The 22,313-nt window shown below is 40.8% G+C and overlaps 1 protein-coding gene across 1 annotated transcript in view; it reads right to left on the reverse strand.

Annotated features, from left to right (window-relative positions):
- LOC140478852 (NACHT, LRR and PYD domains-containing protein 14-like) overlaps positions 1-22,100 on the reverse strand; it is a 58,300-nt gene extending 36,200 nt beyond the window's left edge. Inside the window, exons 1-4 of the mRNA XM_072572370.1 lie at positions 22,029-22,100; positions 13,386-13,474; positions 6,941-7,075; positions 297-476 (exon numbers count right to left, since the gene is read on the reverse strand). Of these exons, the coding sequence (XP_072428471.1) occupies positions 297-476; positions 6,941-7,075; positions 13,386-13,395 (325 nt within the window). The 5' untranslated portion in view covers positions 13,396-13,474; positions 22,029-22,100. The remainder of the gene's footprint in view (positions 1-296; positions 477-6,940; positions 7,076-13,385; positions 13,475-22,028) is intronic.
- Between the last annotated feature and the right edge of the window lie 213 nt (positions 22,101-22,313).

Genomic DNA, 22,313 nt, shown 5'->3' on the forward strand with positions numbered 1-22,313 from the left:
TGAGAACAAAAGTGCTGTCATTCTGAAGCAGGGCAGCAGGATTTTGCCTTATGGAGCTGCTCCACAGGGCTGCACCTCGACAATCCTAACTCCAAGTTCTGTGGGTGCCCTGGGCCACAATACAGCTTGACAGTAACAACAGGCAGACATACTTGGTGTGCAGTTCATTAACATTCTCCTGTATATCACAGTCCTTATCTGAGCCGTCTATACCTGCTGCAACCTCACCCTCTGTTGAACACAAACCACCATTTCCCCCTAGCCTGGCTGTAGCCTGCTCATGCCCAATGACCAACCTTTTGAAGATTCCAGCTGTTCAGGAGTGTCTACGACATGCACAATGCCAATCTCTGAGCTGGCGGATGTGAGTTTCAAATTAAGTGACTGTATCTCCTCAACGCTGGTGTGGAGTTGCTCTCCTTCTTCCTCTTGGATGTGGTCTGCCTGCTCAGGTAGTAGTTCTTGGGAAACTGAAACTATAAAAGTAGAAAGGGAAGGTTAGTGTGATGAACCAAGATTTTTAGTTGTAGTACAACATGAAATGTGAACATACAGGTAACTCAAAGATCATAAAACAGGGATTCTGTAATCTATTGGCATCTGTTCATTATCAAAGGAAAATTAAGGCTAAACAAAGAATTCTGTGTGCGTGGAATGATCATTTGGGTAATATTTGTCTGAAGAATTTCTTTGCCTGCCTGCTTCCCCTGCCATCAATTCCCTGATAGCAAATGACGTCCTTTCTTTCCAACAAGAAAACTTTATGACTCCAGCTGTCCTCTTTCACTACTGCCATCTGCTGGTGGAGATGCTGTAGTACTGCTCAGCACCTTTGTTTTATGTTTTCTCATCAACCTGGTCAGAGATCTTATTGTACACCTCTGGAGTAGAAAAGATTTGAACCCAGGACCTCTGGTCCAGAAGTAGGGAAGTCACTACTGGACCACAACAGTCCTCTCAGTTCCCTTGCTATGTACCCACTATCACTGTGACCAGCTGATGCGGAAGGTTCCATTACAGGAAGAACCCAGGAACATACAAAAGGTGTTCAGCCATTTGGACTCTTGAGCTTAATTCTCAGATTTAGGAATCATGGCTGATCAGAAACTAACTCCAGTTTTGCCACATAATCCTCAATAGCTTTTGATAACATAGATCTGTCAATCTCAGATAGCCATACCATAAGAAATTAACTGTCTTCATGCAGCTAGTCAAGCTCAATGCATGTATCTTCACGTGATATCTTCTCCCACAGCAACCCCTCACTCTGTTCAATATTAAAAATCACACAACACCGAGTTATAGTCCAACAGGTTTATTTAGAAGCACTAGCTTTCAGATTGCTGCTCCTTCATAGAACATAGAACATAGATCATAGAACAGTACAGCACAGAACAGGCTCTTCAGCCCACGATGCTGGCTACATTAGGTAGCTGTGACTCATTCATCACTCCTTCAATACTTTGTCCACCCCAGTCCAACAACAGCTCCTCCACATTATCTGCTCAATCTCCCACGCCAAAATCGATTTCCAGTCTCTGGAACAAAGGATGCACTGCTAGCATCCAGATACTTTACTTCACTCTTACACATTGTCGAATACTTCCAGATTCACACGTTCCATGATGCCTCCACAAATCCTCACTATAAAGCTGTAGCAGGTGCCTCACAATCTCTGACATTCTCCCTGCTCTCTTGCAGATCCAGGTGGCACAAAATCGAAGGAGCAGAACAAAACCAGAGGATGGCACAAATCACTGCATCTCCTGCGGCCTGAAGGTTAAAATGGTTCTCCAAACCAACCTTTGGCATCAAACTTTGGTGGGAACATTAAAGCTGACATCAGGTCACTGCCTTCTGTAACTGCTCAACTCCCAGCATTGGAGAGCCACAGGAGGATGGAAGAACAAAAAAACAGCACAGTCATGATGATGAGTCCTATCTCATGATGTAAAGCTTCCAATCACCAGCTGAGACATTGAGACTGGATTTCCTCATAGGCTGACTGGGGTATGAATCACAGGCAATGAAAACAGAAAGTCCTGAAGAACCTCCAAAGGTCTCTCTTCATTTGTGGAGAGAGAAACCAGACTAATATTTTGAATCCAATATGACTTCGTTGAAATTGAAGAGGGGTGCTCAAAATGTGAACTTCATTTCTTTAACACAGATGTTGCTGAGATTTGTAGCACTTTTTAGTTTTTGTTTCAGATCAGGGTCTTTTGCTTTAGTTTTAAAAGTCACAGACAAGCTTTGCTCCAGATAGCTCGGAGTTTATGAATGGCACATAGAAATGTCATGAAGCTATCATCATAAACCTGTAGTCTAGCTAAAAAAGACACATTTTGATGAGCTTTTTGTCTTTCATTCATCAGGACAAATCACACAAATACCGATTCAATGAGAAAACCAACATTTCCACTGTATGGGAACAATGTGCTGATTGGTTAGCAAGTGCTTGAGAGAGACATTGCTGTGAAGAATGTATCCATTGATGCTGATTGACAGTTAAAGAACAAAGAACAGTACAATACATGAACAGGCCTCTTGACCCACCAAGCCCACACTGACACATGACACTTTTCTGAACTAAAGACCTTTCTCCTCTATATGGCCCAGATCCCTCTATTCCCTGCCTATCAGGTATTTGTCAAGATGCCTCTTAAACATTGCTATTGTACTTGCTTCTACCACCTCCACTGGCAGCACATTCCAGGCACTTAGTGGTGCGGGCTCGAAGGGCAGAATGGCCTACTCCTGCATCTATTGTCTATTGTCTATTACTATCCTCTCTGTAAAAACTTGCCTTTCACATGTCTTTCAAACTTCCCCCTTTTACCTTAAATCTATATTCACTTGTAACTGACATTCCTACCCTGGGGAAAAGACTCCAACTATCTACGCCTCTCATAATTTTGTAAACTTTTATCAGGTTGTCCATTATTCTTCATCGACATTCAAGTGAAAGCAAACTAAGTTTGTCCAATCTCTTCCCATAGCTGATACTGTCCAGACCAGGTAATATCCTTTTCTGTACCCTCTCCAAAGTCTCCACATCTTTCTGGTAGAGTGGCAATCAGTGTTGTATGCAATATTCTAAATGTGGCTGAACTAAAGTTCTATACAGCTGCAACATGTCTTACACATTACACCTTAACCGATGAAAGCAAATATGCCATAAGCATTCTTGACCACCTTATCCATTTGTGTTGCCACTTTCAAGGAACTATGGATCTGTGCACCTTGATTCCACTGCATGGTTAATGCTACTAAGGGTTCCGCTATTTACTTCACTTCTTGCCTTTAAACAACCACCAAAACTCAAACAGATCATTGTTCGCAGCAAACTGCACAGCCTTCAGGACATCGGCCATGACACTTTACAATCCTGTCACAGTAGACATTGCAAGACATGTCAGAGTGGCGACATGGATACCACTATTGCAAGTGGGGACACCTCCCATCATGTGCACGCCAAGTACTCATGTGACTCAGCCAATCTGTCTGTCTCATACTCTGCAGGCAGGAATGCCCTGAGGCTGGGTCCCTTGGCGAGACTGAGCAGACACTACGACAACAGATGAATGGACGCATGCAATGATCACCAGACAGGAGTATTCCCATTTAGTCAGGAACACGTAAGTGGTCCGGGCCAATCAATCTTGGACGTTCAGGTGACCATCCTCCAAGGCGGACTTCGGGACCGGCAACAATGCAAGGTTTGGTACCCATGAGAATGGCCTCAACCAGGTCCTTGGGTTCATGTCACATTACAGGTGATCCCATTACACTATACACTCTGTCTCACACACACACAAGCGCATGCACGCGTGCACACACACACACAAGCGCATGCTTGTGGGCACACACATACACCCACACACACACGCAGACACTCTTACAGACTCACACACACCGTCTCTCATTCACAAGCCCTCTCATACACAAGCACATGCACCCTCCCCCCAGCCCCCTACCCCCCGCACTGACACCCACGCACGCTCCCTCTCACAGGCTTATACCCCAGACATATTTGACTAAGCTTACACACACACATACACAGTCTTTCACATGCACTCACACCCACATTGCACACACTCACATAAACACACTCACTCTATCTCTCCTGCATGCACACACATATAAATTTACAGGATGGATCTGTAGTTGCAGAATTGCATTTTATTTTGCTCAAAACCTGCATAAATTCATGTAGGATTCCGAAAGTCCCACTTTAGAATTAAAACTGACTCAGTATTGGGATAGGCTTTAAGTTCACGCCTTTAATACATTGTCTGAGATAAGATAACACCTACTGATAAATACACTGAAGCCACCTTGAGAATGTAACTTAAAAGCAATTTTTGAATTTATATATTAAAGCACCTAAACCAGCATATCCCATCCTAAAAGATGCAAGACTTCATCTAAGTTTGTTTAATATGGCATTATAACACCGTGACACTGTAACCCTTTTGCTATAAATTCTGTGTCTTCTGGTCCTGTTCCACAACCACCTGATGAAGAGTTAGCACCTCAAAAGCTAGTGCTTCCAAATAAACCTGTTGGGCTCGAGCTTGGTGTTGTGGGATTTTTAACTTCTATGAATAAGCCAGTCTTGTAACATCTTCGCAGCTCGCCACAGAGCCCAGGTGACTTCACCTTCTGTACCAGTCCTCAATAAGGGACCTTGTCAAAGGCCTTGCTAAAGTCCATTTCGATAACATCTACCACCTTACCATCATCAATCATGATTGTCACTTCCTCAAAAAACTCAATCAAATTTGTGAGACATGACCTTCCCTGAACAAAGCCATGCTGCCTATCACTAATAAGTCCATATTTTTCCAAATGTGAGTAAATCCTGTCTCTAAGATTCTTCTCCAATAATTTCCTTACCACTGATGTAAGGCTTACCAGTCTATAACTTCCTGGACTAGACCTATTGCCCTTCTTAAACAAAGGAACAACATTTGCCATTCTCCAGGTCTCCGGGATCTCTCCAGCGACTGAAGAGTCATAAAGTTGTACAAAGAGGATACAAATATTTTGTACAAGGCTCCAGCAAGTTCCGCCATTACCACGCTCAGTATTCTGGGATAGGTCCCATCAGGATTTGTCTATCTTAATGCTTTCAAAGCACACAACTTCTTTTTATCGATATACCTTAGAATATCAACATACTCCACACTTGACTCACCATCCACCATGTTGTTCTCCTTTCTGAATACCAATGCAAACTATTATTTAAGGATCTCACCCACTTTCTTTGGCACCACACATAAATTCCCTCCTTTGTCATTGAGGGGATCTACACTTTTGCTATCCATCCTTTTGCTCTTATATAGGTATAAAATGCTTTGGGATTTTCCTTAATCCTGTTTGCCAAGGACATTTCATGAACCTTTTTAGTCATTCTAAATCCTTGTTTTAAGTTCTTTCCTACTTTCCTTATGTTCTTTGAGGGTCCTGCCTTCATTCTATGCCTCTTTTTCCTTTTCAAATATACTCACAATTTCTTTTGACATGCAAGGTTTCAAAGTTTTTCCATCTTTATCCTTCATTTTCACAGAAACATGATGGTTCTGATCTCTAATCAACAGGCCTTTAAAAGATTCCCACGTGACAGACATGGATTGACTCTGAACTTATTGACCTTATCAACTTAGCAACTCATGCAGTTAAGGTAACTTTCTATGCCCAAATAGATGTTGCTGTGGGATCCCTGCTAGGCCCAGGTCCTGTGAATATTATAAACGGACCTCCAATCGAATGACACTTCTTGCATACTTCAATAACAGGGTGGTACGTTTGCTATATTTCAAACCTAAGATGCATGGAAGAATTTCCTCATGACTTATTGGATTCCATCCTGCACTTAAATCCATATTTGAAATGGGATAGTCAAATATGCTCGCTTTCCTTGATATCCTCATTGAGAAATTGGCCAAGGGATTCTCTACTACTTTCTACTGCAAACCTGCATTCAATGGGAAGTATAAACCTTGGGATTCATATAGTTCCACGAGCTATAAGATGCCTTTCTCAGCAAACTTGCAAATGAGGCCTTAGTCATTTATTCACTGTGCACACTAGATGTTAAAATTGGGTGCATCAAAACTATCCTGCAGGATAATGGCTACTCTGATCAGATTATTTCTCACTGTATATCATGCAAATTCATGGAAGTAAACATTCTTGGCCCTGAAAAGTGTCCCGTCTGTCTCATAATTCCCTGGTAATGTATCTCAAAAGTTTGAACAACAGGTGAAGCTAGCTGTTTCACACTGTTATTGGGTAGTAGCAATATGAGTGGTGCTCACCACTGACAGGATGCTGCCAGCAAGAAAAAAAGACGTTCTACCAATCACACAAATGAACAATGTACTGTATGAATTGCAACATGGTAAATGAATGTGTATTACAAATTGTATATATTAATACATAGGACCCTGTTAATTGCAGACAGAAAGAACATATGCATATATTGCACCTGTTTCAATTTAATAAAATAGGTTACAGCCATTTGCTGGTCCATTCCTCATGGCCTTACCCTACCCAATTTGAATCAATAAAATTGAAACAAAGTCTAGCAGTTATCTGTCAATCAGCGTTAATGTGTGCATCCTCCACAGCAATGTCCCTATCAATCACAATGCTCATACCAACCAATTGGCTCCCTCTTCTCATGCAGTTCTCCATGAATTGTTTTTTTTAAATTGTAAAAATATACTTTATTCATAAAAGGAAATTCTGGTGATTGCAAGATTAAAACCTTTGACAAAATTTTCAGCAATACTTGGTGTGACCAAACAACTATTTATAGTATTATATTGTAAAGAACTCACATATTTCCAACTATATTCTGATCTCTCATTATTGCAAATATTTTTGAGACATAGTTACAGCCTAACACACCGTTGTGGTATAGTATTCTTACCTCCATTCATTACATTGGCTGCAATAATATTCAAATCCTGGTTGTCATGTGGAAGACTGCTTTTAAGCTCTTCATTTAAAGTTACTAAACCACTTTCAACCTCTTCAAAAGGTGCCAAACACTGCTGAACATTACCTTAATAATAAGAACAAAGGTGCAATATGTAAAACATACAATTTATTATGAAGACAAAATCAAAACATTTCCATGGATTAATGCAAAAAGAACAATTCCCAGGATGCTGCAAATTTAAAATAAGAACAGAAAATGCTGGAAAATTGTCAGCAGATTGGACAGCATCTATGAAGCAAGAGATAGTTAACAGGCTGAATTTTAACAGGAGGGTGACATTTGGTTAAAAAGCAAGTCCTGAGCCCACACTTGCCAGCAGTAAGCAGCACTGCTGCCTCACAGCGCCAGAGACCCGGGTTCAATTCCCGCCTCAGGCGACTGACTGTGTGGAGTTTGCACATTCTCCCCGTGTCTGCGTGGGTTTCCTCCGGGTGCTCCGGTTTCCTCCCACAGTCCAAAAATGTGCAGGTCAGGTGAATTGGCCATGCTAAATTGCCCGTAGTGTTAGGTAAGGGGTAGATGTAGGGGTATGGGTGGGTTGCGCTTCGGCGGGTCAGTGTGGACTTGTTGGGCCGAAGGGCCTGTTTCCACACTGTAAGTAATCTAATCTAAAAAGTAATCTAATCTAATCTAAAACTTTATTGCAGTCTGTCCACGAACTACAATTGCAAGGTACTGCAGATGGCTACCCTTCTGAACATCCTAGATGATAGATAATGAAAGTTGAGCCCATTCTGTCTAGGCACTGGGATGATTTCTTCTGCATCTTCTGCATCCAAATTATTTATAAAATACAACTCTAGTGCTTAAAGGGCTCTGCTTGTATCTTTCCTGGGCATTAGGTTTCAGGATACACTTTGTCTTCAAGGAGCCAGCTTCCTTCTCTGTTTTGAGTGTGAATCTTTAATTCATGGAACTACCTTTCATGGAGGTTTCCCGCATGTTATAGCTCACAACAAAGGATGGCAGGGTAGTTGCTGATGGTGCCAGGCCATCAATTCCAGCACATCAGCAGCACTACTAGAAGAGGTAGTCACTGTTGAGGTCTACATGACAACATGGACCTCAAGCAGGTAAGTGAGAAAAATAAATCCCAAGCCCTAGCTAACTCAAGGGTGGAGTGAAAACTCCTCTGATTGGGGTATTGGGCCACTGTCTGTTGCCCATACTTTGGCTCATGTGGCCTTACCCCTAACTTGGGCAAGGAGGCTGATAGCACCACACAAACAGAGGGAGGGCTTGCCTCACCTTCAGCAAAATTCCATCAACACCATAACAGGGTCTTATTTGTGCTTTTAATAATCTCTGCCTCCAATTCTCTCTGCATCTGGTTTCTCTTTTGGTAAAATGACCCAGTGTGCTGAACCAGCCTGGCTGTCTAGGAAACAAAAGCTGCCTGAGCATAGAGCTATAATTAGGAAAGCAGTTGTAACATTGAAAGTGTGATTTTTTTTGTGGGATGTGGGTGTCGCTGGCTGGCAAGCATTTATTGACCATTCCTGGTTGCCTTCGAGAAGGTGGTGGTGAGCTGCCTTCTTGAACCGCTACAGTTCACCTGCAGTGGGTTGACCTTAAGGAGGGAATTCCAGGATTTTGACCCAACGACAATGAAGAAATGGCAACATATTTTCAATTCAGGATGATGTGTGACCTGCAAGGGAACTTGAAGATGGTGGGTGTTCCCATATATCTGCTGTCCTTGTCCTTCTAGATAGAAGTGGTCATGGGATCTTTAGTGAACTTCTGCAGTACATCTTGTAGATAGCACACACTGCTGCTACTGAACATCGATGGTGAAGGGAATGGATGCAGTGCCAATCAAGTGGCTTGCTTTGTCCTGGATGGTGTCAAGCTTCTTGAGTGCTGTTGGAGCTGCACCCAACAGACAAGTTGGGTGGGCTTCATCACACTTCTGACTTGTGCCTTGTAGATGGTGGGGAGTCATGAGGTGTGTTACTCACCACAATCTTCCTATTCTCTGATCTGCTCATGAACCTCTGGGTTCATGATGTGGAGTCCAGTTGAGTTTCTGGTCAATGGTAACCCCTCAAGGATGTTGATAGTGAGGAATTTGGTGATGGTAACACCACTGAATGTCAAGGATGGTGAGTTAGATTATGATGGTTATAGTCTGGCATTTGTATTGTGTGATATTACTTGGCACTTGTTCATCCAAGCCTGGATATTGTCCAGACCTTGCTGCATATGAACATGAGCTGCTACTGTATCTGAGAAGTCATGAATAGTGCATAACACTATGCAATCATCAGCAGACATCCCTACTTCTGACCTTATGATGGAGGGAAGATCATTGATGTAGCAGCTCAAAATGCTTGGGCCAAGGACACTACCTGAGGAACTCCTGCAGAGGTATCCTTTAACTGAGTCTCCTTTGCTTGGTCTCTTTGATGCCACACTCAGTCAAATGCAGCCTCAATGTCAAGGCCTGTCACTCTCACCTCACCTCTGGAATTCAGTTTATCCATGTTTGAACCAAGGCTGTAATGAGGTCAGGAGCTGAGTGGCTCTGGAAGAACCCAAACTGGGCATCTCTGAGCAGGTTATTGCTGTGGCAGGATTCGAAGCTGGGTCCCCAGAACATTAGACAATAGACAATAGACAATAGACAATAGATGCAGGAGTAGGCCATTCAGCCCTTCGAGCCTGCACCGCCATTCAATATGATCATGGCTGATCATTCCCAATCAGTATCCTGTTCCAGCCTTATCTCCATAACCCTGAGTTTCTAGATTAATAGCTTATTGATATTACCACTAGGCTATTGCCTCCCTTTGTGATTAAGGTGTCTGGACAGAACAGCATCCACCCTTCACTCTGCACTAGTCAGAGTATCCAGAATTGTCTGTAATTGTCTATTGCTGTAACTTGAACAGCATTCAGCAGCAATAAGGACTGGAAATGCAAGAGGAGGATGGTGATGATCACTCTTCCTTCTTGTGGAGGAAGAGGAGAGAAAGGAGGATAAAGATCATATGATGAGGGTACCAATAAATGCACATATAGCCAAGGGTGCTGAGGACAGACTGACTCAAGCTCTACTTTCAACAATCCATTCTTTACAAAGACATCCATTACCTGTCATTAACTCTTATCATGCTATTCTTCATCATTTGACATTAAAAAAGGTAAGGTTAAAGAGTAAAAAAGTAAATGTTGCAGTTTCATAAATGTTCTGGTACATAAATGTAAAACAGAAACTATGTCAAGTGAACGCCCTCACGTAACCGTTCATGTAACTTCCAGCACACAGGTGCCCCAGGGAGAGAGGAGTAAATAACAGCACAATCCTTTTTGGTAGTACAGACTCAATAGCTGAAGGACCTCTTCTGTACAGTATAACACTATGATTCTATGAGAGGCCCCTTTATTTCACCTGAGACTCAGGACCACTAGCTCAGATACTGGCATGACATTTACCTTGGAAGCTTATATAGGGTAGGCACATGGTGATCCATTTAGGCACAATGGCTTGGAACCAGACCCAGTGACAGGATTGATCTGTTCATAGGAAGGCAAGGTCATAGACAAGTACTGATGCAGAGAACTCCGATGAGGACTTTTATGGGGTGACAGAGAAGAGAATGTATGTAGATATTATCATCAATGTTTCCTATTTCAAATGGTGTTATACGTTTCCAAATATGTTCTGAAATGTCATATTAATACTTATTTTCTAGATGATACTTATAGCACAATATACAATTTTGCAAAATATTCTTTGTTTGATTTATTGCATTGGCCATATTGCTGTTCAAAAACAAAAACAGATATTTCTGGAAAAGCTCAGCAGGTCTGGCAGCATCTGTGGAGAGAAGTCAGAGTTAATGTTTCGGATCGAATGAACCTTCTTCAGACCCTTCCTGTTCAAACCTTGGTTTTCATTCAGGAGATTGTTTACAGACTCTCCATCATCTTTAATAGGTTCCACAGTGTGCTGGATAACCTCAAAACCTTCTTCATTTAAATAAGGGCAAATAATCCAACAATTGTACCTTGTCAGTGAAGACAAAATAAAACATTTCAATTGATGAATACAGAAATAAAATCATTGCAGGTGCTGAAGTTCTGAAATAAAAACACCAAAATGCTGCAAATATCAGCAAATCTGACCATACCTGCATAAAGATAAAAAGAAAGAGGTGGAGGACTCAGACAGGCTGGACAATGGAATTTAATCCTAAAAAAGTGTGAGATCATGCATTGTGGATTAACAAGGCAATGGAGTACATATTGAATGGTAGAACCCTAGAAAGTACACAGGATCAGAGGGACCATGGTATGTATGTCCACAGACCCTTAAAGATACCAGGACAGATATTAAAATGGTTAAGAAGGAAAATGAGATATTTGCCTTTATTAGTTAAGGCATTGAATACAATACCAGGGAGGTTATGATGGGACTGTATAAAATGTTAGCTAAGCCACAGCTGCAGTACTCTGTGCAGTTTTGGTAGCCACACTATAGGAAGTATTCAATTCCCCTCGGAAAGGCACAAAGGAGATTCACCAGGATGCTCCTTGCACAACAGAAGAAATTTGAAGAAAATGCTTTTCATTCTGAGGATGAAGGTATTTGGACCCCACTGAAAGAGTGGTAAAGGCTGGAACCCTCAAAACATTTAAGAACTATTTGAATGAACAAATGCCTCAGCAAACCAAGCTCAGGGCTAAGTGCTGGGAAATGGCATTAGAGTAGATAGCTGCTGGTAACTGGGCATGATGGGAAGAAGAAACTTTATGTCTCTATGGTTCCATGACATTGTTAATGGGCTGGATTTACACTACGAAGACAGATAGCTCAAGTCAGAAATTCCCAACTTAGCAAACCTGTTTCAGTAGAAAATAGCATGTAAGACTCAACCGTCTCTTTAGTGATGGGGGTTGAGAGGAGGGGCACAGGTGGGATACAGTCAGCCCTGCTTACACCAGAAGCATCTTAGAGGTGGCCACTGAGTGGCTTGGTGCTATTTTGGGCAAATTAAAAACACCCCTCTATACTATAGGACTCCATCTCAGTTCTTTGTTTAACTGTTAGGCCCTCTAGCCCTTACTCATCATATCTATTAATACCTTACCCACTCCCAATGCCAACTCCATATTCACACATACCTTCGCTCACCCACAATGACTTCTTCCATTTTGGCATGTTGCCACCCCACTCCACCAGACCTTCATGTTAAATATGCATATTGATAAAACTATTTGCTTGGTGTGCAATTCTTAAGACCAATGAATCCTATCGTAATAATGGCTTCTGTGGGACTGCTTATAAAAAGTATCCATTCATAATATTCCTTTAACAAGAGTTGCTGTTGCTATAACCCAATAAAAATTTTGATTAGTAAGACATTTAAAATATCAACAAGAGGTGATGTACACATTTGACACTTCTTTCATTGAGCCATTGAGAAAAAAGATCACATTAAAAAATAACTTATCCTACCATCATAAAGCTGCCAATTTTCTCTGCACTATGTTACCAAACTCACTTCCATAATCTTTTTTATGAGCATCTGTGGGTCTGATTTGAATTCCTGCAGTTTAAAGGAAAGATTTTGCATGTTCCTGTGCCCCTCTTTGCTACATTTTTATAGGCAATTAATTCAACATTGACCATGTTGGTGATACCTTCCAGACTTCATCTTCTGTACAATCAAGCTAAATATTGTCACCTTCTCCAAGTTCCTTGAACACCTTCATGATGGTGAAAGGGCATTTTAAACTCGCCTCATCCTGAATCTTGAATCATATTCTCCTATATACAAATATGTCTGCAGTGAGCAATTCATATTTCATGAGTCAAATAATTACCTGAAAATGGAACCTTCATATTAGAGCTAAAGGATGCTGTTAGCCACCCCACTCTGTGTTCGTCTCCCCTGTCCTGTCCCTCTGTCTGATCAGGACATCACATTCTCCCCATGCCAATCGGTCACTCACCATACAATGGCTGTCCCCCCACAACTTACACAAATTTCAACTCAGTGCTGAAGTTAGCAATTTCTCAAAGTTGTAGACAACTGCTCACATTGAGATGAGTGATTAAGCTCCACAGCTCACTGATTTTATGGAGTTGACTTCCAAAGCCTACCTTCCAGTAAGCCTTAAGCTGTTGCATGTGGAAGATGCTCTGGACCCAACAATGATATTGTGTCGGTTTCCAGAGCTACACAGGTCTATCCCACACAAAACCTTCAGAAGAAGATTTGAACCGAGGGTCTTCTTGAAACTTCATCAGAAACATTTGCAGATATTAAATACAGAAGCTATTGTAAAAATTAATTCACTGTATTGCATCACAGTTCTACTTATAGTTCAGTCGCCCTTAACATGACGAAGCTTTTACACCTACCTTTCTCCATAATGTTGCAAAACTAGATCTCCAGGCCAAAGACAGTAATTTACTGCAAAAGTCTTGTTCACTGGTGTAATCCTTGTTGTCTGGAACATAAGAAATACTGTTAAATCTCATTGGGGTAGTATGTTGGAAATCAAGCACTGATGTTCCTGGAGTCATCATGAAAGTTAAAGATTTTATAAAAGTAAGCAAAATGCTCTTATCTTTTACCTGTCATTTATATCCAGGTTGATAGAAAGCACAAACCAGGTTTCTGTACTTAATAATAAATATTATTTATTCCAAGTAAGTAGATTCTACTACAGGGAAGCAATTATGAAGCATTGACATATAACTTTGTTAGTCAAAGCACCAATCTCTTTATAAAACCATCCTACACAAATATAGATCAATTGGCACAAAACAACATCAGCGCCATGGGCAAAGGAAAAGACGAAGGTATATCAATGGCCCTTGTCCAGTGGATTCGCTTAGATGATCCTTTCAGCTTGTTACAACCTGTTATTAATCACTCCTCCTTTCCAGGTACTCTCACTTGCCTGCAGAAGAAAGAGGGTGGCTGGTTCATGCTTATAAAGTCTCTAATTTATTTGTGCACAGCCACCGCTTATAGCAACTGATTGGAGAAATAAACTGACTTTCTTCAAGTCTGAAATTTTTTTGTTGCTGCAGAAAGTCAGTTCCTTTCTTTCCAGCAAAACGAATAACTCACCCCCAGACATCATGCCCATAAGCTATTCACCTAGAGAGTTGTTGACAGACAGAATACCATTGTATTAACAAATGGTGAGCATTCCCCAGACTAATCAGCTCCATATTGCCAGCTGAATCTCCATTTGTACACACTGTTGGTTCCACTCCATCTCCAATTAGTCTTTCCCTGCTACTTAAACAAAAAAAAAGTCTAAACAGCACTGTCAGGTCACCTGATTTCTAAAAGTACAGTGATCCCATTCTACAATCTTTGTTTTAAAACAGTCCTGTTTTCATTTCAGTCAGCAATCAAAAATACGCAAAAATAAAAACATAGAGTCTTTACAACACCTAGATGTATTTTCAAAATATTCATAGAGTTGCTTTAGAGGGATATGGGCCAAGTGCTGGCAAATGGGATTAGATTAGATTGGGATATCTGGCTGGCATGGACGAGTTGGACCGAAGGGTCTGTTTCCATGCTGAACTTTTCTATGACTCTATGACCGCAGTCAGCATTTTACGAGAGAGGTAATATCAAAACTGCAATGTCCACTGTTGAAGTTCTCACTCACAGCACCTACAGCAAGGTTCTCTTCACAGATCATACTAAACATTCACGTAATATTCATGCCACATATGTGCCAGGAAATGACCATCACCAATAAGAGACAACCTAACCATTGCCCCTTGATATTCACTGTAATTACTATCACTGAATCCCCCATTATCACACATCCATGACTAGAAACTCAGTTGATATAAATTCATTGGCTACAAGAATAGATCAGAGGATAGGATTACTCATCCCCTGACTCCCTAAGCATGTCTACTATTTACAAGACACAAGTCAGAAGTGTGATGGAATACTTCCAATGTACCTGGATGGGTGCAGCTCCATCAAGACTCAAGAAGCTTAACATCATCCACAACAAAGCAGCTGGCTTGATTGACAACATATCCACAACCATCCACTCCCTCCACCACCAATGCTCAGTAGCACTGGTGAGTACTGTCTACAAGATGCACTGCAGAAATTCACTAAAGATCCTTAGACAACACCTTCCAAACTTAGGACGACTTCCATCTAGAACTTTCATAGAATTGAATCCGTAGATTGCGGAAAGAGGCCATTCAGTCCATCAAGTTCATACCGATCCTCCAAAGAATATTCCACCCTATCACCGTAACTCCACATTTTACCATGGCTAACCCATCTAGCTTACACATCCCTGGATACTATAGCATGGTGTTAAGACACAGGGTAAACCCTCCTGCTTAATTTAAAATCAGCAACACAGAAAAGATTTATATCATGCAGTACTCTATAAAGATGTGAGTGGCCAAGAACTAAAGAAAAAATTAACAACTTTATTTCTTAAAGTATAACAGAGAATAATTAACTAACAACTATGTATAAGTCCTTACTCTAACCTATCTTTTACCTTCCCTTCTATAATACTAGTCTGATAAAACTCCCAATTAAGATTTATAAAACAACACTTCTTATCTCAAAACCAGATTCTTATATTTGGATCTTCCTATGTCGTCTTTTCTTCTTCTTACAAATTTCTGTGACACAAATTACTGATCGAAAAGGTACCTTTTAAGAGAGCTATTTTTCAAGCAGGCTGTTACATGCTGGGACTTAGCAGTTCTCCTCTTAACTGTTCAACATTCTCCAGTCTTATAGCCTAGACCACTGGATTGTATCATTGGTCTTTAAGATTGTCAATATACCCATTTCAAACTTGATTGGAATTTAGTATATTTCAGGGTATAATTTAAACTGGTTGGCTTGATTTGAATTTTTATTTGTCATTTCCAGACAACCAGCTACTCCAGTCGCTAGAGCACATGTTACATTGTGTCTATTGAGAGCACTTGGTGCTGTCACTGCTAGCTTTTAACTCTCTTAAAAGGTATCGTTCACCCACATCCTCATAGCAATGACTAAACCACCTAATCTGCACATCTTTAATCTGTGGGAGGAAACTGGAGCATCCAGCAGAAACCCATGCAGGCACAAAGAAAACATGCAAATTCCATGCAATCGCTCAACGCTGGAATCCAACCTGGGTCCCTGGTGCTGTGAGTCAGCAGTGCTAACCATTGAGTTACCATGTTCCACCACTGCACCATTTAGAAAGACAAGTGCAACTAATATCGGCAAGTTCCCCTCCAAGTCACTCACCATCCTGACTTAGACTTATATCACTGTTGTTGTACAGGTGCCATGTCAAATTCTGGAACTCCCTCTCTAAGGGCATTGCAGTTGAACTGAGAGCATAAAGTGCTTGGGAGCCTCCTGTGAAGCGCTTCTGAGGATGTCACCTAGACGGGGGACGAAACGTTTGCAAGACAAATTCCCAGCTCGGCGAACAGAACCACAACAACGAGCACCCGAGCTACAAATCTTCTCCCAAACTTTGAGAGCACAAAGCCTGCAGCAGTTCAAGAAGGCAGCTCATCATCACCTCCTCAAGGGCAACTAGGGATGGGCAGTAAACACCTGCCATCCAGAGACACCCACGTCCCACAAGTGAATAAATAAATTTCAAAGATATTGGAAATAGTTTTTAATTACATAAAAATAGAAGGATTGAACTGGTTGCCCAATCTATACCTTTCCTAACCTTACTTCCCATCAAATTCAACCAGGATTATTCTTGTAGATTGGAAAGGCTTTTCCATCCATCTTAATAAATCAAAACCAAAAGACCCTAAAGTTACCAACAAGACACTTTTTTAAAAAAAAATCCAGATTTATTAATTGAATTCAGTTTCCATCATCTGTCACAGGGAAATTTGAACCTTGACTCAAGATCATTTGCTGGTTCTCTGGATTATTAGTTCAATGACAATCCCGCCACCTCTCAAAAAGTTCAAGATACATGTACATGTACTTGTCCATCCATCGATATTATAAGTTAATATTTTAGATAACATGTAAATCATAAGTAGGAATGATTTAAGTGGAAAGAGATGGCAGAACCAATAGGGAGAAAGGGAGGCCAGATTTGTATCCAGTTGCAGCAGGTGGGTAACTAGAGTCATAGAGTCATAGAGATGTACTGCACCGAAACAGATCCTTCTATCCAACTCGCCCATGCTGACCAGATATCCTAAATTAATCTAGCCCCATTTGCCAGCACTTGGCCCATATCCCTCTAAACCCCTCCTATTCATATACCCATCCAGATGCCTTTTAAATGTTGTAATTATACTGGCTTCCATCGTTTCTTCTGGCAGCCTCATTCCATATACATACCATCCTCTACGTGAAAAGGTTGCCCCTAAGATCCCTTTTAAATTTTTCTCCTCTTAACCTAAACATATGCCGTCTAGTTCAGGATTCCCTCACCCTAGGGAAAATATCGTGTCTATTTACCCTATCCATGCCCCTCATGATTTTGTAAACCTCTATAAGATCAACCCTCAGCCTCCGACGCTCCAGGGAAAACAGCCTTATTCTATTCAGCCTCTCCCTGTAGCTCAAATCCTCCAAGACTGGCAACATTCTTGTAAATCTTTCAAGTTTCACAACATCCTCCCTATAGCAGGGAGGCCAGAATGGCACACAGTATTTCAATAGTGGCCTCACCAATGTCCTGTACAGCCGGCACATAACCTCCCCATTCTTATACTCAATCCACTGATGAATAAAGGAAAGGATACCAAATGCTTTCTTCACTATCATGTCCACCTCTGACTCCACTTTCAAGGAACTATGAACCTGCACTCCAAGGTCCCTTAGTTCAGCAATGCTTCCCAGGGCCTTACCATTCAGTGTATAAGTCCTGTTTGATTTGCTTTTCCACAACGTAGCACCTCACATTTATGTAAATTAAGCTCCATCTGCCAGTTCTCAGCCCATTCGTCAATGGGATCAAGATCCCGTTGTACTCTGAGGTAACCTTCTTCGCTGTCCACTACACCTTCAATTTTGGTGTCATCTGCAAACTTACTAATAAATCTCTTATGATTTAGAGTTGCCGGTGTTGGACTGGGGTGTACAAAGTTAAAAATCACACAAGCTGAAAAATGTGTTGCTGGAAAAGCGCAGCAGGTCAGACAGCATCAAAGGAGCAGGAGAATCGACGTTTCGGGCATAAGCCAAAATCGCACAAAACCAGGTTATAGTCCAACAGGTTTAATTGGAAGCACACTAGCTTTCAGAGCAATGCTCTTTCATCAGGTGATAGATTTATATCTCTTATGTTCACATCCAAATCAATTAACATGCTTCATCTATTACAAAGGGCATGGAGTATAAAAGTTGAGATATTTTGTGACAATTAATTCCAAGATGAGTACTATATTTTATGAGGAACGTTTGGATAAGTTGGTCTGTGTCAGTTGAAGTTTCAAAGAATGAGGGTAATCTCATTGAAACTTATAAACAATGGGAAGACTTGACAGGGTGAATGCTAGAAGCTTGTTTAATCTTATGGAAAAGACCACAGGAGACGCCATTTAAAAATGAAGGAGTTTCCATTTAAGACAGAGATAGGGAGATCTTTCACTCAGAAAGTTAGGAGTCTCTATAATCCTCTTCCTTTGAAAGAGGGAAATGCAGGGTCACAGAATCTTTTAAGGCTGAGTTACATCGATTCTTAATGAACAAGTGCAGGTGCAAGCAGGGAACTGAAGCCACGATCAAATCAGCTTCTGTTAAGACACCAGCAGATCCCAAAGAGAAATTATTTTGTTTTTATTCATTAACAGGAATGTGGGTGTGGTACCTATGCTAGCATTTATTACGGATCCCTAAATGCAATCCAGAAAGCTGTAAAATTTGTTTTCCTGAACAACTGCAGTCCTTGAGATATTGAAATATCCACTATATTGCTAGGGAGGAAATTTTAGGATTTTGACACAGCAGCTCTGAAGGAATGCCAATATTCCAAATCATGATGATGTGTTGGCAAAAAGAATTTCCACATATATTGCATCTATTTCAAACGAAGGGATCATGGAGACAGCCAAACTCTCCTGTCTCCCTATGGCAATGCCTTAACCAATCAGAGCCTACCAGTCTGGTCTGAGAGTTTAAATTGTTGCAGCTCCAGGCCAATGAATGCCCAACTATTCAGCATCCTCTTCTTATTCTGTGTAAAATGCTGTCCCTTTTCTCAACTCTGTTTCTTGCAACACAGACTATAAGATGAAAGCTTGAATTCCTAGTTGCTTTTCAGCAATACCTAAGTGTGCAACCTATTTTTCCTCCATTTTAAAACCTAAATTTTCAAATATTAATATTTATATAGTCTGATCCTACATCATACCATTACCTTATCAAATGGTAAATAGGTTTAAAGGTTGACTTCTGTTCCTTACTTGTCTGTCACTATATTCATAAAAAGGAAAGATTATTTTCTCTGGTTAGAGTCAGTAATAAGTACCCATTAATTGAAAGTTATCATGAAATGTGAGGAGAGTGATCTGGAAGAATTGTTTTACTGTGAAAGTTGTTAGAGCAAGCAGGGCTATGCACAGGGTTCAAGAGGAGGCAATTGTAACTTCTAAGAAAAAGTAGACAATAATTTTGTGCAGGCAAAGATCCAGGCAGAAATCCTTTATGCATTTTAGTATTCTGTGGTTCACCAAACAACATCATTGAGACACTTTCCCAATCTCAGGCTCCATTAGTGGGCAGTGAAGTCCAGACAACGTTGGTCTGACCAGTACAACATTACCTCCCATAATCCATGGCTAATTATGAAGAAAGGGTGCACCCACCAAATTACAGCCTCTATTATTCACAGCCCTAGGTAAAGATTTGAGAGTATTGGAGACAGGGTTCTGAGCCTTCTATCCCCACAGTCAAGGCCTATCAGTCCTTAGCCCAATCTGGCACAATGGAAAACTCCAAAAGCCATTTGTCACAGATGAATTTCACATATCTCATTTTAAAGAAAGAGAAGATCTTCAGTCCACAAGATCAAATCCACAATACTCCCTTGACGCAATTTGAATAAGTCAAGATTCTAAGCATTTCGGGAAACAGAGTAGTTTCTTCTTAAAAACCATGGAACGTTTTGAACTATCAGCTCTTCTGGAAACATGGGATGATGCCAGAGGCAGGTATGAACTATATTGAGGGGACAGCATTGAGGAGCCATATCAGTTTTTGTAAAATTCTATCCAAGTTTTTGCTAGTTTTCTAAAGTTTTAGAAATTGTTTGAACACTTTCACCTCAAATTCTTAATGGAGTTCCACTGATCTCTCAGCATAACTACAGCAGAAGACTGAAGTAATGTTGTTCTGTGGCATTTCCCTGGAAATTCTGTCAAATGCTTGTCAGACATGAAAACAGTAGAAGCCCTGTGCAATTTTAGGAGCATTGGGCAGCATTTTGTAGGGGAGTAGACTAATCAGCTCTTTACACTAAAATGTCAATTTCTAACTAAAGGGAAAAATACCTGCAGTGATAAAATGCTGTGGCTAGAGTTAATAAGGGCAAAGTGAGAGAAAGTCCCACCCTTCAGGGCTGCTGGAGATCGGCGGTGGGCACTACTTACATTGCAAGCAGGCCCAGGATGAAGGTTCCAATGCATTTCGAGAGTGAGGTGAGTCAGAGATAGTAGGTAGTAGTGAGGGAGGGGCAGTTCATAGAGGCGGTAAGTGAAATCAGGATGGATTTTGCAGTTCAGGCAGAGAAGAAGGAAGCAGAATGCTAGCTTCTGGGAGGATGCCCGATGTGTTAAGTGCACCCCAAAAGATACCAACTCCCTCCTTCAAGCCATTTTCGAAAAACCTTTTTTCAAAAATGGATTACCTATTTCTACCATCCATGTGAAGGTAATATTACTTATTATTATTAAGTTATTCACTAGCATATGGTGAGAGAGCAGTCAATTTTGGTGCCACCCAACCCTCTGTTAATAGGATGAATTCACGAATGGATGTGAGTATGGTAAGCTGGTCATCTGACATATTTTACCTTTTCACCCACTAAAAGTAAATCAGCAGAAACACACAAAGCCCAACCCATTAACTATTTACCTACGTAACTTCACACAGTTTCATTTCAAACCGAAGTAATGACTTTAAGAGCAGGTCAGAGACTGGGACTGCCACAATGAGTAGTTCATCTCCTAATTCTCCTAAGCCTGTCAATCATCGAGAAGATGGAATACTCTCCATTTGTGCAAATAAGTGCTGCTGCAAGCTCATGAAACTTGACACAATCCAAAAGAAGCAGCAATCTTGATTAGCAATCCAATCACCACTTTCCATTTCAATTCCTCCATCAAACCAATGAACAATGGTAGAAGTATGCACAACCTGCAGTAACTTGCTAAGCTTCCTTCAAGAGATCTCCCAAAATTTTGATCTCTACCATTGAGAAGGATAAAGGCAGCAGATACATTGGAGCACCACCTTCCAAGTTGCACATCATCCTACACATTTTCCAACTTTTTCACTGTTTCTAGATCAAACATCCTGGAATTTCCACCCTCATAACAGAGGATACCTACACTTTATGGACTGCATAGTTCCAGAAGACTAGAACCATCACCAGAGGTCAGTTAGCTCAGCTGGCAAGACAGCTGGTTTGTAATAAACAATGACGCCCAACAGCAAAAGCTCAATTTCTGAACTGGCTAAAGTCACTATTAAGGCCCCACTTCTCAACGTTGGTTGAGATGTGGGTTGCTCAGGTTAAACGCTGTTGTTGATTTCTAACTAGTGAACAAACCAAGGTCACTGTCTCAAGGTCAATTAGGGAGGTGCAATAAGTGCTGGTGTAGCTATGATTCTCACATGTAAAGAAAAAGGTCTGTTTGGAATCTCTAATCTTTAACTCATACATTTCGACTGATTATATTTGCACACATTAAAAAGCATGGCTCATTCACTGCCTTAATCTGTGAATTTGTTCGTTTTAAATTAAAGCAAGTTTGACATACACCATAAGAAAACAAAAAGAAAATTACCTTATCCTAAGTAGCTCGGGAAATAATTTGAAATAAAATGTCTTCAAAGAAGCAAAGCCCGTCGAATTCTAAAGTATTTCCTTAAGCTTTTGATACTTTTGAAATATGCAAGGCTTGACTTTGATTTGATCTGTGGTGTTGACTCTTTATAATTGTTCATGCTGTAAAGATTATATATTAACTGCCAAATTATATGCGTGGGCTCAGTGTATTTGTGTCATAAGCAAATTACATTTCCTTTTCAATAACAAAGCTTCATCAATTATTTCAAGTAGAAATTCTCCC

Source organism: Chiloscyllium punctatum, chromosome 6 (genome assembly GCF_047496795.1).
Source record: "Chiloscyllium punctatum isolate Juve2018m chromosome 6, sChiPun1.3, whole genome shotgun sequence".
NCBI classification, from domain to species: domain Eukaryota; kingdom Metazoa; phylum Chordata; class Chondrichthyes; order Orectolobiformes; family Hemiscylliidae; genus Chiloscyllium; species Chiloscyllium punctatum.